The 17006-nt window shown below is 43.7% G+C and overlaps 2 protein-coding genes across 3 annotated transcripts; one reads left to right on the plus strand and one right to left on the minus strand.

Moving 5' to 3' along the window:
- Positions 1-1773: 1773 nt before the first annotated feature.
- Positions 1774-5399, plus strand: LOC117847476 (F-box protein At3g12350). Of its 2 annotated transcripts, XM_072292881.1 has the most exons (3): positions 1774-2707; positions 4670-4799; positions 4906-5218. In XM_072292881.1, the coding sequence occupies exons 1-3, from the start codon at positions 1946-1948 to the stop codon at positions 4974-4976; spliced, it is 963 nt and encodes a 320-aa protein (XP_072148982.1). In that variant the 5' UTR covers positions 1774-1945; the 3' UTR covers positions 4977-5218. The 2 variants fall into 2 exon arrangements, with proteins under 2 accessions (XP_072148982.1, XP_034584583.1); XM_034728692.2 differs by having other exon boundaries at positions 1782-2707; positions 4670-5399.
- Positions 5400-7607: 2208 nt separating this feature from the next.
- On the minus strand, positions 7608-9801 carry LOC117847477 (LIM domain-containing protein WLIM1). The gene is made up of 5 exons (XM_034728693.2): positions 9410-9801; positions 9146-9242; positions 9003-9046; positions 8463-8546; positions 7608-8032 (listed from the first exon to the last, which is right to left on the minus strand). Exons 1-5 carry the CDS (start codon positions 9548-9550, stop codon positions 7811-7813), a joined length of 588 nt encoding a protein of 195 aa, XP_034584584.1. The 5' UTR covers positions 9551-9801; the 3' UTR covers positions 7608-7810.
- Between the last annotated feature and the right edge of the window lie 7205 nt (positions 9802-17006).

A 17006-nucleotide genomic window follows, 5' to 3' on the forward strand; every position in this document is an offset into this window, starting at 1 on the left:
ACATTATGTATCAGGGTCGGTTTCTAGCTTATATAATGAACCTTTATCCGGTCTGTGCATTGTGCCGTCGGGCCGGAGTCTCGACAACACCTATTCGCAGAGTGTCGTTTCACAAGGTGGATTTGGGCTCAGATGTCTGTTTGGATAGGTTTGCCGGCGATGCATCCGGATGAATGGGATTATGGGAGCCAGTAGAATCTGTTCATGACTGGTGGAAGGCGAGGGCGAGGACGACAGGGACAGCACGCAAAGGAATGAAGTCGATCACTATTTTGATTTGCTGGGAAATTTGCAAAGAGCGAAACGCTCATATTTTCAAGGCACCGTCCATGGCAGTTGCTACAAGAATTAGAGATGAGATTTCAAATTGGATCTTGGCGGGAGCAAAATACTTAGCTAGACTTGTTCATACTTTGTAGAGTTTTTTCCACCGGATTTTTAGTTTTACCATTTATAATTTCCATCTTACACTTTTTAACTTAACAGGCAACTCTCCTGCCAGTTCGTTAAAAAAATATAATGAACCTTTGGCTTATTCAGCCGTCAACGAGGAAGAGGGGAAGACCAATCACTTATCGGGGCATCCGCCATCCAGACTTGTGGAGCTTGGAGACAGGGCTATGAGGCTAAAAAAAATACTTTTAAAGGGAATAGCACAAGGTATTTTCAGCACACCAACCACATAAAAGTAGAACAGTAAAGGGCTCCTCACAAGGTGACAAATAAGTTTTTAAAGGGAATAGCTGATATGAGTATTATAGAAACCGAATCACTCTTGATCTACTTCCAAATAAGTTTTTTTAGAAGGCTCCTTCCAAATAAGTTGAACTGTCTCATTATTCTTTGTACTCCCTCCCTCCAAATTGTAAGTCGTTTTGTTTTTCTAGATTCATAGATATTATTATGTATCTAGACATAGTCCCTCCATCCCTGCAAAGAGTGTCCCTTTAGTTCTGTTTTAATTCTGTTTTAAGTCAAACCATCTTATATTTGATTAAGTTTATATAAAAATATATCAATGTTTTTGATGTCTAGCAAATTTCATTAGATTTGTTATGAAATATATTTTCATAGCATATCTATTTAGTGATATAAATATTGATACTCTTCATTATAAATTTGGTCAAATAAAACAGTTTGACTTAGGACAAACATAAAAGGACACTCTTTGCGGGATGGAGGGAGTGTATATCTAGATGCATAATAATATCTATTAAATAGAAAATTAAAACGACCTATAATTTGGAACGGAGCGAGCAGTTAAGAGACGTGAAAATAAGAATGTTTCAAGTACAGAGGGGACAACCAGCTCGATTTATGGAAATGATCAAGGGATGAGGCTTTTGTAAGGATTGTTGGAGGCCCAAAGAATGGCCAAGAAAATGAGACGTCCCAAGTCCCACCGACCGCTCGAAGAGATTATTTCTACTTCAAACTCTTTTTCTTGTGCAATCCCTTTTGCCCGCTGCCGACCTCAGCCACGCGCGCACGCCGCCGCCGGCGCCACGTCACGTGACGCGCAGCGCCGTCCATCCTCCTTCCTCCATTCCTCTGCTCCCGCAACGAAACGGGCCCCACCCCACCCCCCTCCCCTTCCTCAAAACTTCCCCTCCCCTCCACCGGTTCGACCGGTCCGAAAATGCTGCACGCACGCGCCTTCCTCCCACGAAACTTCCACACAACCGACTGACCAGCGGGCCACGCCACCGCACCGCCTCACACGGGCCCACGCGTCGGTGGCATTGGCATCACACCTCCACCGCGCGGAACGCCTCGCCCACCCGCGGAATCCGCACCCGAATATTCCACTCGCTCCCTTCCCCCAGCCGCTCGCTCCTCTTCCTCCACGCCTCAGGTGCTCTCCGGTCACCCACCGCCCATTCGAATTTGCCAACGTGCACGCGTCGATATCTCACGACCGACCCCAGATCAGAGCGCCGCTACCATGGGGAGCTCACCGGCGGCGGCGGCGGCGGGGCCGAGCACGGCGCTGGAGGACCTGCCGGAGGACGCGCTCCTCTGCATCCTCGCCTTCCTCGCGCCGCCCGACGCCGCCGCCGCCGCCTGCGCCTGCCGCCGCCTCGCGTCCGCCGCGTTCTCCCCGGCGCTCCCGCTCGCCCTCGCGCTCCGCCTCGGCCTCCCCTGCCCCCTCCCCTCCCCGCCCTGCCCCGCCGCGGCCCGCAGGCTCCTCCGCTCCCTCCACCGCCTCCGCCGCCTCCGCGGCCTCTGGCGCCGCCTACCCTCCTCCTCCACCAACTCCCACTCCCAACCCCCGTCCCTCGCCACGTTCGAGTGGGCGGCGGCCCCGCGCGCCACGCTCGCGGCATCCCTCCTCGCCCCATCCACGCGCGGCGGCGGCGTCTCCATGTCCCCCTTCGTCACGCTCTCCATCGCCGACTCCGGGGACACGGTCGCCGCGGCGGCGGCGGCCGCCGGGGACGTGCCGGTCTGCGTCAACTTCGTCGGCAACAACCACATCGTGGTGGAGGCGGCGGCGGCGGCGGGGGAGGACGAGGAGGTGGAGATGGTCAGCGGGTCCCCGCCCGAGGAGATGTACGCGCACTTCGCCAACAGGAGGAGCCCCGGGGCCGGGAGGAGGAGGAGAGCCAAGCATGGGAGGAGAGGAGCCTTCATGGAGCCCGAGCACTTCGTCAGGATCGCGGATGCTGAGCCCACCCAGGCGCGCCCGATCCAGGGCCTGTGGAAGGTGCTTCCTCTCTGCGCAGAGCTTGCTCGTTTGTTGTCGCACGATGTCCGAGCGGTGCTGTTTCTATTGCAGAGTTTGATTGTTTCCGTATCATGCTTGTTGAGTGCTCGCGATGTAGCTGCTGTGAACCGTGAAATGCTATTTCCTGTTCGTGCAATAGCCCATGAATGAGAGGTCAGGTAGTGCACAATTTGCTCGCCAATTCCATGAAGATGCCTCATTCACTCTGGGTCAGGAACCTTACACCGTTGGATTGGGATTGAGTAGAAGATCAGTACCTTGCACCCTTTTGTAAACATATAGGAGCAAGGTCCCTTCGTGCTTACAACTTCTCCATTTAAAGATCTGTAGTTCACATTGATTGGCACACATTACCAGCACAACTTTGGACATCGAACTGAAAACTGGATGCAACAGTTTGAGTTTATATTGAAATATTGAATGGATGTTGCAAAAGAATTACATTCTCATGTCACAGTTTTGTGGAGTCAGATATGTCCACTCAGGTTGAAATTTTGCACATTCAGCACGTCTGCATTGACCTGCTTAGTGCTTGCTTGCCATGCACTTGCTTGACATATTTGAAGTTATGTGCTTGCTAAGCTAACACCTCTAGAATTTCTGGGATGGTTGTTTTTAATTGGCTCAATCGGATACCACTGTGGAGAGCATGAAGCTGTTTCTTTAGAGTTGACTATTGGTGTTGTTACTAGCATGTTAATACTTTAAGCTGCATTTATATGCTCAAGCAGTCGTGGACAGCTTTTAAATCTTCTGGGGTGTAATTTTTGCAGACAGGATTTGCCTGCTGGTGTTCATGTAGACTTTGAATCCTGTACTGTTTCCAGAATCGCTAGTCCATGTTGCAAATCAGGCTAGTCAAATGGCAAGCATTGTATATGGGATGGAGTTTTGTTTGCCAGCATTCCTAGTTGTGTCTTTCATGGTTTGATGACTGCTGTTTCATAATCCCTAGCATTATGGCCATTGTTGATTAACACAGAACTATGAACTGGAGTTCTTTAGCTTTACTGTGATTCGCTTGACCCTAAATTAATGTCACCAGGAAGCATACTAGTTCCGAATGTCAATATGGAAATCGGTACCCAGAACAACCCTAGTCCCTATGGATTTGGATACTAGTTTCATTGGATCTTAATACTTTAGAAGCTTCAAGAAATCGCATTCGGTCCTTCCGAAACATTTCTGGACAGCATACCCTCCATGGCTGGCTAGTTCCTAACGCTATTTGTATGTGTCAAAATAATCATGGTTTTCTGGGTTTCTTCTGTCAATGAAAGCTGGGGAAATAGCAGTTAAATTTTTCCCATATCAATATGTTATCAACTAGTTTTGTTTTATAAGAAAACCATTATGGAGGCTAGATAGAATTAGGTGCGCCTTTTGCTGCATATTATCATGGTGAATTAGTTATGGTTTATGTGATCATCCTCATTTGAAATCCTACAACATTTTGTGGTTGATGTTATCTTGTTTTTTCAAATGGTGATGTTAGATTGTTCAGCTTTTTGCGACTTGCCTCTTAGATTTGAAGCAGCATTTTATCATTTTATATGATTTGGAAAGTACAGGCTAATTCGTGCAACTGTGTAGCAGTTGTGATTCTCTAGATGTGAGATCTCAGGAAAAGTTATACATCATCACTAAAACTTATTAAATTTTCATCTCAGTTTTATCTTGCGAATGGTGAATGTCCACAATTTGGATTTTTTAAATGTTCATTATTTTTCGTTTCTTCAAATAATTGATTTCCTCCTGTTGTATAATTGGTCTTTTGCCATGCACATAGAATGCTGTTAGCTTAAGACAATGTTATTTTTTTAATTTCCAGTTTGAGGATTACTATATACATGGTTGTATGATTTATATATCATTAAATCACCTATTTTTTTAATAGTGGAGCTTTGCTATGCATGTTACGTTAACTTCCATGTTCTCCAGGGTATATGTGAGGATAGGACTCCGGAATTTTACCTTGTCGCCTATGATGACATTGGTGGAGTAACTTGTCGACGATTTAGTGATACAAGGGGCCAAAACTCTGGCTACTCTCCTGTCTTTTGGACGGCAGGTACTACATTTCTTGAACCACCATTCTCCGAGCAAGAGCTGGATAATTATAGTAACCGCTATCACATCCAAGGTGTGACTTCCAACCATGCATGCTCTGAGAACAGGGTTATCTCTCGGATATTGTGCATCAATTCCAGTCATGATGTGGTTGATCCTCATCTATCAACCCCCTTAGATGACGCGAGAAGTGTGGAGGGAAGGATTTGGCTATATGAGGATGGAACCTTCGGGTTTGGATTTATTGGCAGTAATTCAGTTATAGATCTGAGGCATGTCTCCTCAGCTGGTTGTATTCTTGATACTTAACATTAAATCTGGGTCTTGCTGGCACATAATCTTTGCCAGCAAATCCCTTGTACAGTACTTTTAGGGAAATTCAATAGTTGGCGTTGAGGCATGTTGCCTCCAGTTGTTGTACTCTTGATGACAAGTCGCTGAATACGGGTACCATCTGGCATGTAATTGCTGCTAGAATACCCATGTATCCTGATACTGAACCAAAACTTGGTCCCTTCTGGCATGTACTTGTTGCTAGAATACCAATGTACATTACCATTTCTTCATTGAATCCCAATAAATTGCAACTGTTATTTCCTCATTGGAGTTGGTACATCCTTATAGATGAATACTATGTCCTTGTTGCCAACTTTACAATCTACTCCCTCTGTCCCAAATTACTATTCATTTTAGCTTTCTAAATGCATAGCATTTGCTATGCATCTAGACATACGAACAGTACCTAGAAAAACCAAAACGAATAGCAATTTGGGACAGAGGGAGTAGCAATTAAGAGATGTTCTGTGACTTCCTAACTTTCAAATGTCCTCGTCCATCATAGGAAGTTTGTTAAGTTGTCATTTACTACTGTCCTCTCTTGAGAAATAATAGGAAAGTTCCAGTTCCTGTTGGTGTTTAAGAAGTTTTCTTTGTCTTACATAAATACTTTTGCTAACTTGAAAAATGTACTGGTAATAGTGGTAGTGCCAGTTCCATAGCTGTATACCAGCATAATTGATTTACTCATGTGGCACTGCTTTTTTTTTGTCTTCGTAAAATATTTTTTTCATCGTAGTTGCATCTTCCAAAGAGTAAGTCGCTCATTCAATTTAATTGTCCTGAAAAGCATCTTTTTCTGTGCAATCATTCCTCAAGTTTCTGGGGAAAAAATGCTGACAAGATTATTGTCTGGTCTCTCCATTATTCAAATATGTAGCTTAGGGCCAAATATTTTGCATCCTTGTCATGTAACTTCATCTGGTTTTGATCTTGTGGTACAGTGATTTGCTTTTTCCTGCATACTTCGTATGTGGATGGCATTAATATGTTATGTCTTTCTAATAAGGCCTTTATATTTCTGCACTAGGTGGAAATCTGATCGGCAGAAGCTACTATCTGTTGTCATCTAATTTAATGGAAACCTGAATACACATGACTTGTTACACATCAAATTGGGTGAACAAATTGAGTCCCTTGCTTGTATTGGTTGCTGCTTCACTGGTAGGAAATGCTATTGCAAATTTGCAATATTGCTGCAGAAATAGTAAAATCATCTGCCAACTTTTGACTTTAAGCAGCAACAAGAATATATACAGCTAAGGACAGCTCTAGTGCATCAACGACACAGGCTTTATCTTTTGTCTGCATGATCCAGAACAATACAAATTAAGATGTAGAGAACTTTTGCCTTTATCTATTTTATATTTTTCATAGTCCTGCCTTCTATTTCCTTATAAATAGGCATAACAAGATCAACAAAAGGTCTAAAGTCTGTTCATTGGGGTTGCTGACTTATAGAATGATTTTATGGTAATTTAAATACCTGAGTCGTACCAAAACATTTATGTTCAATATAAAATTTTGCATGGTTTCCACACTATGCACTGAGTCTTCCCTTACGGATATCTACTTGCAGTATTTTTACTGTACTACATCATTCATTCGTTCTGTACACTGGAGTTATTGTTGTCCCAGAACATGCTTAATTTTGGTACTATGTATGGCAAATTCCTTACTTTTATCCCTTTATTATTTGTGTACATGCCAACTTAGATGTGTGGTCCAATTAAGGGCCCTCACAATAAATGTTACTGTCCTGTTTGCAAGAAAACAAATCAAAATGGTTGATGGATGGGTAATTGTCATGTTAGTTGGTCTTAGGGACAGTTAGTGAAGGAAATTGTCAGGATATTCAAGCTGGTGCTAGGGGATCTCAGTGGCTGGGCAATGACTGTCATGATTCATCATCACTTAGAAAACTAGTGCCACCTTGGATCCTCTCAACTTTATATTTCTTGGGACAGGTTCATTATCCTCCATGGGATCCTGAACCCTTTGTAAATAATACATTTGTTATATTGTTAGAAACAATAAAATGTGATGGTTGTGCCAATTTTGGATTCATTTGGGCAATTAAACTCGAAATATGTGTTTGTTGGGTACTGTATGGATATTCGTATCGTGCAACACTCTGAATTGTAATAATGGACTTGTTGACTTGCTTTACACCTGCACGAAAGCTTTTCTCTACCTTCTGGCATAAAATTATATTTGCATTACACCTTGTTGTATGGTCTATTCGGTACTGATTATTAATTCGGTTTGGATCTGTACCTTTTCCTTTTGATGCAGTGCCAGGTAATCGATGTTCTCTCAATTTTGAAAGCTTTGCTTGTTCAGAGTTTGCTTCTTTCCCTTCTTTTCTGTTTTTATGCATACTTTAGTCAAATTCATTACAACAAAAGGTGGATCAAGAATTTACAGCTCTCTGTCTTGTATACGCAAATGCTGAAATGCATCTTCGAAGCAATGAAAAAGGGGAAACCAGGTAGATATATTTTGACTCAAATATAACAAGGTTTGCATGCAGATACAAGATGATGTATCATTGTTCTCTGAATGCACATGACCTCCATTGGTGAAACTGAAATGGAACCATGCCACAGGAAGATATAGTGCTCTTGAGCAAATGCAAGAAGATTCATTATTCATCTGTGGAACAATGCTCAAAGATTAATACTCTGCTTCTTCATCCTCCAGCGACCCAGCCTGTGATGTCTTCTCATGATCATTCTCGAGCTGGCTGAAGTTCCCCTTCTCCTTGATCAGCTGAATGTGGTGGTGCTTGCAGTAGAGCTTCCCCTCGTGCGCGATATAGTTGGAAGGGCTGATGGTGCATCCTCCATGGCAGCACTTGAAGCAGCTCTTGTGATACATAGTGTTGTTGACAGTAACCTGAAGGATTAGTGGACGTGTCGCAATCAGCATATTGCTATTCATGCAAATTAACTCTCAAGAGGTATGACATGCTTGTCACCTTTCCATCTTTCAGCAGAAAGTATCAATAATCGAGCTTCCAATATGGAAGTGCAGCAAATGCTGTCTTCATGGACAGACTTTTTATTTATTTGTTTGTTTATTTATTCTCAAACACATATTTATATAATTCACAAATGTGAATCCAGTGACCGTTGTCAAGTATCAATAATTGAGCATCCAACTTGGAAATGCAGCAAATGCTGTAATCATGGATACAACTTTTGACATTTTTTCCTTCTCAGAAACATTATATTTGTATAAATCATGAATGAGAATTCAGTAACAGGTTGTCAAGGACACTGAAACTGCAGACAAATGATTGAGATAGTAGAATATGGAATCGTACCCTCTCAATTGGATAGACTGTCTTGCTGCATCCAACACATTTCTCTCTGGTGCCAGCAAAGACGCTGGAGACTTTAATAGCATTCTGCCAAAATATGCAATCATGATGAGCATAACCAAGTGCCAGTTGCTGATGAAGAACAAAAGATGAATAGTGCCACTTGGATGGTATGAAACATTAAGGCCATACAATGCTGATCTAGTGATCTGCTTCATGGGGGCCCTAGGTTTTATCAGTGTTTTCCTTCTTGCTATACTCAATTTTTGAGCTAGATTTACTCTGTTCAGATCCATGCGTCACACTTGAGGCTTTGAGTGGCTATTTATCTGACACTTCTCTCACTAGTGTGTATTTGTGTGGTCACTTCATATTCGAGGAGTTGGACTGCATCTATCCTGATGAATGATTCAAATGTCTATCGGTTTTTCTGTGTAATTTATTAACTTAATTTAAAAAAGACAATTAGACAGTGCAATATGGACTACTTGACATGCGTGATGTGCCTATTCTGTAAAGCATGAATCATAGCTTGTTGCATACCTCATTCTCAACATTTCTTTCTGGCTTGACAACCTTTGGAGTCCCTGAACATTTGCAGGTGAGGAATGGCTAATCAGGCTCAAGAACGACCGGATCTCTATGTGGTGCAAATGAATCAAGGGAACGGCCTAATCAATTCATACCTTCGAAGCTCTTGTCCAGACTCCCGGTCCTCTTGAAGAGCTGGTCGAAGTGAGGCCTGCAGTAGAGCACCCCCTCGAAGGAGTTGTAGTTGGCAAGCTGCAGCAGAGACATCGCCACACACACACACACCACCAGTAAGTCTCACTGGTCACTGCCTTATTGCATATTCCAGCAATGATACAAATCTCAGAGAAGTTGAATAGCAGCAACTTCTGAACTGAGCAAACCGAGTTCAGTGTGGTCGGGTAAGGCAGCAGCGGTACCTTGAGGGTGCCCTTGCAGTGGTGGCATCGGAAGCAGGCCTTGTGGTAGACGCGGTTGTCGGCGGTGAGCTTGTCGACGAGGTACACCGTCTTGTCGCAGGCGGTGCACTTGGTGGTCGTCCCCTGGAACGAGGTCGCCATTGCCGTCTTCCCCCTCTTCCTCCCCTGCAACAACACGCTCTCTTCCTACAGCAGAGGCAAAGGCTGCTGGTGGTGGCTGGCTATATGGGAACGGTGTGGCGGGGTGGTTGGTGGCTGGCGGGGTGCAGCCAGGTATTGACACCGCTGGGCAGGACAGGACACAGCTCGTGATGGATGGGGAATGTTGGGGGTGGCACGCGGCCTGGCAGATCAGCTGAGTTGGGCTGGGGGTGAAGGAGCAGGGGAGCCCGGGAGGGGGAGGGGTGTGTACGTACGAGGTGGGGGGGGCCGACCTGCTCGTCCGGCGTGAACGGGGAGGAGGAAATGGTTGTGGCGGTGGTTGTGGAAAATTTGCGGAGGGGCGAAGCAAGATCTGCCGGCAAGGGAGACCGACGGTGACAAAAGGGGAGCGGGAAAACAGTATGGGACAATCATTAGAGAGAGGCAGGGAGGGGGAATGATTCTGATTGATGCGTGTTTTCAGAACAGGGAGTGCAGGTGGGTGAAAAACCTGCTTCTCCTCGCCAGAGGGGGAGTGGAGTGGAGTGGGTGGCTTGTGATCTTGACGAAAGGCTCTGCTCTGCATTCCTCTCCTCGAGTGAAACCGGTTCTGGGGATCTCTGCTTTGATTGGAACACGGTGCCATACGCCCACACCACACCATGTGCACTGAATCAGAGCTTGACGTGGCTGCAGGCTTTCTGTCTTCACTGCCTCTGGTTGCTTCTAGTCACAGTTGAAGTTAAACAGTTTCAATCTTTGTTCCCTTTTTCCTTGTCATTCTAGTGGGGTTCCTTGCTTCTAGTGAGTGGAGGCCAAAAAAAAGAAGGAAAAAAAATCATTTCTTTGCTAATTACCTGTGCAGCCATAATATAACTATTTTTCATATATACTTGTTCATATTCTGCTCCGACATGATGCATGTAACTTAGCCAAAAAAATTGAATTTAACTCACTTTGTATGTAAACTACGTCGTATATTTGACTCATTTGCTTCTTTCAGGAATGCGCGATGCAAGGATCAAGATCCATCCATGAAAAAAAAGGCAGGCAATGTTTACATAAAGTTAAACAGGCAATACACGATTTTTTTTTTAACATAGCCAGCGATTTTAAATTTTCGAGCCCCTCTGCATGATTTAGTGGCATCTTCTTTTCAGCCTCGCCATTCCACCTCTTCAATTTGTCGGTAGTTCCTTAGGATGCTGGCAAGTTAGCTCATGGCACAACAAATCTGACAGCTGATGTCGAAAACAGATGTCTCAATTAGGTCAAACAGAATCAAATTTCTTGTTACTTGACACATATATTGTGCAGGCGTATCTCTGCATAGCTATTAGCTCAACAGATCTAGACGGCAAGCGGGCATTTTTTTTATAAAAAAACAAAAAAAAATAGATCTCCACGACAAGGCCACCCCAGCGAACATGAAAGTAAGCCTGCATAAGCGCCCTGTCAGGTCAGTTTTTTTTAAAAAAAAAAGAAAATCCCTGTCAGGTCAGATTCTTCCGTTGCAACCTTCAGCCTTACTCATTGCCCATGATTTGTTCTTGTAAAGGCAAGCACTCATCCTGATTTAGATGGATGTTGCATGTTCGTTGGCATGTAAAATCTCCATGTGTGTGGGTCCAACTTACTAATTGCATTTCGCAGCTGTCAGCAGATCCGTCGTGCCGTGCATGCATGAAATGGTGGTGATGAATTTTTTTTCTTTTTCTTTTTGGCGTGGAGAGAATACATGATGGGGGTCTGTTTGATAAACGTGTGAGGGTGACATCTCTGTTTGTGTGCCGGCGCGATGCCTGTGTGCGAAAACGCAAAATTTAACTGGCTCGGTGCAATTTATGTGTTGATGATTTAATCCGGTGCAAATTTAAATCTACCCCCCTGTATTCAGATGGACTATATCTGCTGATGTTTTGGGGGTTTGAATAAAAGAGCACTTCTCTGATGGCGTGACTTGGCTGCCATACAGGTCATTGCCACATCATCACGCCACGAATCGAAACCTTGTTGCAGACAGATGAGATGTCCAAAACATTTCAGATAGCCGCTCGCTTCCATCCTTATAAGCATCCTGATAAATAAAATGCGAGTACCAAAGTTTCAGAAAATCATTCTGAAACGTTTGGGGCGCGAATAGATTGGGTTCAAAAACTGATCACGACTTCATCTACTGAAACAAATTACACTCGATATTTTAATATACTAGGAACAGTTTTCTTCCGAACAATTGGGAAACTATCTTTAATTTTCCAAAAAAAACCTTCATGATGCACAGGAATGTGTTCAAAAGAATAAAGAAATGCTGCTGGCAGCCCGACATATAAAGGTTATACACTCATGTGACATCGTAGCCATTGATATGGTGATCAAGGTTTCATACAGCTTAGGAGTCAGAGCCAGGCACTATCCTCCAGTTGCAAAAGAAAAGTTCACGACAAGGATGAACTTGACCACCAGATGTCACCAGCTTAATAATCATCTGCTCATTCGCGACTCGACGCCAGATACTAGGATCCAGGTCGGCACAGACCAGGAAAGACGACCATCAAACATAGTGCAGGAAAGGAGACGAATCATGAATATCGAAGTCAGATCAGAAACTAATCCATCGACAATTTTCTTGAGCTTTTTAAGGCAGAACAGTAAGTACCATAATTTGCCCAAGAGAGCCGGACAGGCATTCGTAACAAAAGAGAAGAAACAACTACATGGGGTTAGAACCCAACATTGATGGAATCAGAGAAGAAAATTCCACCAAAAATACAATTCCACGAGCAAAAACTTGCAGTCAACAGAATTGCTTAAGGCTGCAGAGGCTATACCTCTTTTGCAAGCATCCTATTTGTCTTGGTTTTCCTCTGCTTCCTGCTCATATCGGCGTTTGAACTTTGCAATCTGGCCAAGGCTCTGAGCCATTTGACGCTTGGCCCGCATGTGGTACACTTTGCCAGTATGGTTGACCTTGGTCATCATGATATTGATCAGCCTACCACTCTGCGTCACATATGAAATCCATTGCATCTGAGGATGCAGTCCCTTCCTCATCCTTCCGGCCTAATCAAAAGGTATTAGGTGAGCACAGTTATCATTTAGAAAAATAAAAATATAACATCTATTTATGGAGAACAATATAACCTTTGACCACTCCAGATGAACAAGAACTATTAAATTTCTACCATCATGGAACAGCGCTCATATGGTTGTACAAGAAAGGAAACAAAGAGTGGGTAGACCATGGCAATAAGGGTGACCTAAGGTAGGAACTGGAAGAAGTAATTAACAATCCCCTGGTTCTGTTGCCCTATAGGTAAAGAAACACAAACAGATTTATAATATCCAACTCTTGTTAGTTACACTTTCAGCAAATGTGAATTACTAGGTCATAGTAAGAGAAGGTAACAAAATAACGGTGGAACAAAAAATATGGCATCAGCAGTGACATTGCCGTTTTAGTCAGAACAAACGATATAATCATGAAAGCAGTCATTATTGATTAGTCAGTTGCTTAGGAAAACAACTGTAATGACCAGACTGGGATGTATGCAATAGAGATCACCATCAGTATATTCACATTCTTCAATCCAACTCAATGACATAATACAACTGATCCACTCTTATACATTTTAAATACCATTCCAATCACCATAAATCTGATGGCTTGATATAGCGTCAGGTGAAATTTTATTTGGACTACACAAAATGGACAAGTGTAAATAGCTTTTTAATCTCCTTGTACCCATGGCATGGATAATAGCTCTAAGTAAAACACTGCAATATTTAAATCACATTAATAAAGCTAGGAAGTTTCTTCACGAGACAAAGCTGACACTGAGTAAATTAGAAAATTCAGAAGCCAATACATTGGTTTTGAATTGTTGGTATAAGCTACCAGATAACCCTGATTATTTTGTAGGAAATACTCTGCTTCTTAAAAGCAAAAGCTATGAACCAGCAGACTCAACTGTATTTTAACATTTTCCACAGCAGTATCCAGACTTTTTTTGGCAGTACAACTACTCAAATTGCTAAAACTAACAGTCAGAGAAGTCATTGCTCATCAGTCACTCACTTGTAAGAGAGATTTCGATAAATATGTTATAATTCCGGCACAGGACTCACTAATTCAAAATACTGAATGATACACAATCGATTCCCTCTAAAATTGCATTCGAAGAAAAGTAAAACGAAAAGATAAGCAATGCCGGTCAATCCCCTGTAACCCATGGATAATGGCTCTAAATAGAACCCTGCAGTGTTCTAAATGCATTAGCAAAGCTATCTAGCTCTTTCTATGAAAGCAAAGATGAAAATCGATCCCAGCTGATTCAATTATCAATGGAAGTTATGCTAAAGAAACCAGACGTTATTCAGCAAGCAACAAGTTGCTGGTCGGTAAGTTGGCAATAGATTGCTGGTGCATGTTCCTATCTGAAAGAAGACTTAAAATTCAACGAAGCTACAAAATAACAATAACAACCTACACAAGCAAGTCCTGCTTCTTACAAGCAGAAGCCACAAAAGCAGCTGGCTATAGCCCATGTCCATGCTTTCCACACAAACCCATATTTGTTTGGCAGTGCAACTGTAGGGCCAAACAAATAGTTACAATCACATCATAGGATAGTTATATTATCAATTACAAAGTCCACAGATTCTACCATTGAGTAACCACTGCAGATCACAAGTGCGACAGGCGGCTCTAGAAGAAAACCACGACATATAGCTACTAGCCAGGGCTTAGTTTTCTGGAACCAGATTCAAACAAAAGTCACCGTCCACAAGCTAATGAAACGGACAGATTTCATTGGCTACCCTGCCTTGGAAATTTCACCAACAATCTTGACAGCAAGCGGTGCAACTAATAAGCCACCAAATGGTTCAGTAGTACCAAGCAGTCACTGGACATTTTCCAGCTATAATCCGCATTTTTTACATCAGAAGAGGAATAGAGTGCACGAAATGTGCCCTTGGAGCACTCATTAGACACCCTAATACTGGCAAAGAATGCAGGCATTCGGTGGTTTATCTGGAAGAATCCTCCAGAGTAGGGGCGGATCCAGTATAGGACATGGGTGTTCATGTACATAAGTACACCCGATAATCTTTCCCCCCCTTTTTTTGGAAAATTCGAAGTTCCTGGGTATACTACATATGCATGTAACTGTGTCAGATCCGAATACAAATAGCATTCAGCAGGGTTTGCGGTGCTCGGTTTCGGACAGCGGCGAGGGAAGGGAAGGGGGCGTACCTGGTTGGTGCTCGTCGCCGGCGAAGGGCCCCCAGATGAAGACCCCGAAGGGCGGCGCCGCCAGGAAGAGACAAGAGTGTGTTGGAAGGAGAGGGCATCGGGGGCGGCGGCCCCCAGACTCTGTTGACCATTTTCTGTGGGCTGCGGCCCGGTTGCAGCCCAGCTACGAGGCCCAGCGCGGTAGCGCACGGGACTTGTTCCGATCGTGCGTCGTGCAGTGGCGTCTCACGCGTCTTCTTCTCCGGCAGCTCACCGGTCGACGGCTCGACGCACCGGGCAACCTGTCCTGTCCGGCTGTCCCCCACATGCTGCAGCTCTGATCGCTACTTGAGCAGCACACGAGCAGCAGCGGGGGTGGCGATAGACAGAGCAGCACCCCACGCGCTCGTGTGCCACAACCGGCGCTCCAGCTCAACTCATCAGGGCAGCGCCGGCCGCTTCGCTCCATCGACGGGTTCGCGGCGCGGGCGCGGCCAGGCAGCTCCCCAAGGGCGCCGCAGCCGAGGCAGAAGCTCCATGGATATGGATTCGTGACCAAAACTTGCAGCAGGTTTCAGGGGAGGAAGTACAGCTCCGTCTGAAACCAACGAAAAACTTGGTGTAACCAAGTGGCAGAGGTTGTGGATAAGGCCGTTCTGGGATTCAAAACGCCAAAAATTTCGAAATAAGCGAATTTAGGACGAAGATTTAATTTAGTTGTTTGACCGGTCACCGAATTCATCCAATGACAGAATATATAATAGATTCGAAGCTTCATCTAGTCTCCCAGCGATGATAGCTAGCTAATCAGATTGCTCAGTGTGTTGGTTTCGAATTTTCTCCTTGGGTTGGTACACAAACGCTCTACCTGAGGCACGGATTAGTTTCATCTTTACAAATAATCACCGAGTTCTTGGCTAGGAAGTCGGTACCGATGTAGCATGCACTTACATGATGTTATTGCATTAATCGTTTATCATTAATGCATACTAGTATACCCCTCGTGTTGTTGCAGAGTTTATGAACGAAACGTTCTTAAAATTGTTTTACTGGTTCTGGACTCGTGCAGAGCTTTGTCCCCAGTCCTCATTAGTTTTAGGATGTTTTGTTCTTGTCCTACCATTTTCTAAAACTTCGATGACGGTTGCAAGTGATCGTCGTTTCTTTTGTTGTGAGTATCATGGTGATCATACCGTTGTTGCCAGAGGCAAATATAGAAAAATACGGTGAGGAGGAAGAGCCAAAGTGTAATAGAAGGGCTATTTTCAAATTACCAAGCATGGGGGCATTTGCCCCCGACCCACCACCCTGTAACTATGTAAAATAATATATGTTTGTGACCTAAAATTAGCATGTTAATAATAAAAACCATTATGTGATATATACCAATACCTTTGCAAAAAAAAATAGGCATTCGTATCATAAGGCTAAATATTAAGATGGAATGGATGCTATTGTTTAGTGAAAGGTAAAGACTATGTAAGTAAATGATGCTACGGGACCATGTAATATAAAATTTATATTTGCTTCTATCTCTAAGATATGAATTGACAAACAACAAAGGAAAGAACAAATGTCAACCTACACACAGTTTCATCTTGTCATTTATTTATTTTTAAACCTTGGCATCAACGTTTATCCATCTCATATATATCTACGAAAGAAGTCAAGTTCCATCTTGAAAATTTACATAATTGTAATGCAACACTTATTACTTGTCATATGATAGTTTTAGAGAATTTTTTATACTTTGGATATTTCTCTAAACTTTTTTCCTCGCATCTAAATATGCTAGCTAAACTCTCACGTGGAGTGAGCTTGCATACACTTACTCCTGCGCATCTCTCACACTTTCACGTGCATACGTGGGTGAAAGACTCGAGATTAAAGATGAGGATCTTTAGTCCCGAATGATTAGTTTCGATTGGATTTTCGAGACTTATACATTCTCCAACCAGAAGTACAGCTCACTTTTCCACCAGTGATCGGCTGCGGTTTCGATCAGCATTTTCTTTAGCTGATTCGTTGTATGCTTCGTTTTGGACCTACATATTTCCGGGCTCGGCGAAGCACGGGAGCGCACTCTGCTCGGGGCACCTGCGCCTGGCAGCTCGCCATCAGTCCGCCACACGGCTGCCTTCCTCCACTGGAATGGATAACGTGGAAGAGATGAAATACTATGTGGTCTTTTTGACAAGTCCCCATGGGCACTTGCGCCATGTG

Source organism: Setaria viridis, chromosome 3 (genome assembly GCF_005286985.2).
Source record: "Setaria viridis chromosome 3, Setaria_viridis_v4.0, whole genome shotgun sequence".
NCBI classification, from domain to species: Eukaryota; Viridiplantae; Streptophyta; class Magnoliopsida; order Poales; family Poaceae; genus Setaria; species Setaria viridis.

What these genes read in the sequence shown, in the direction of transcription:
- LOC117847476 (XM_034728692.2), top strand. Translation starts at nt 1,946, where the DNA reads ATGGGGAGCTCACCGGCGGCGGCGGCGGCGGGGCCGAGCACGGCGCTG. An exon ending in CGATCCAGGGCCTGTGGAAG is followed by an intron (nt 2,708 to 4,669) that starts GTGCTTCCTCTC and finishes CATGTTCTCCAG; the next exon opens with GGTATATGTGAGGATAGGAC.
- LOC117847477 (XM_034728693.2), bottom strand. Translation starts at nt 9,550, where the DNA reads ATGGCGACCTCGTTCCAGGGGACGACCACCAAGTGCACCGCCTGCGAC. An exon ending in TCTGGACAAGAGCTTCGAAG is followed by an intron (nt 9,047 to 9,145) that starts GTATGAATTGAT and finishes GCAAATGTTCAG; the next exon opens with GGACTCCAAAGGTTGTCAAG. An exon ending in CAGTCTATCCAATTGAGAGG is followed by an intron (nt 8,033 to 8,462) that starts GTACGATTCCAT and finishes CTAATCCTTCAG; the next exon opens with GTTACTGTCAACAACACTAT.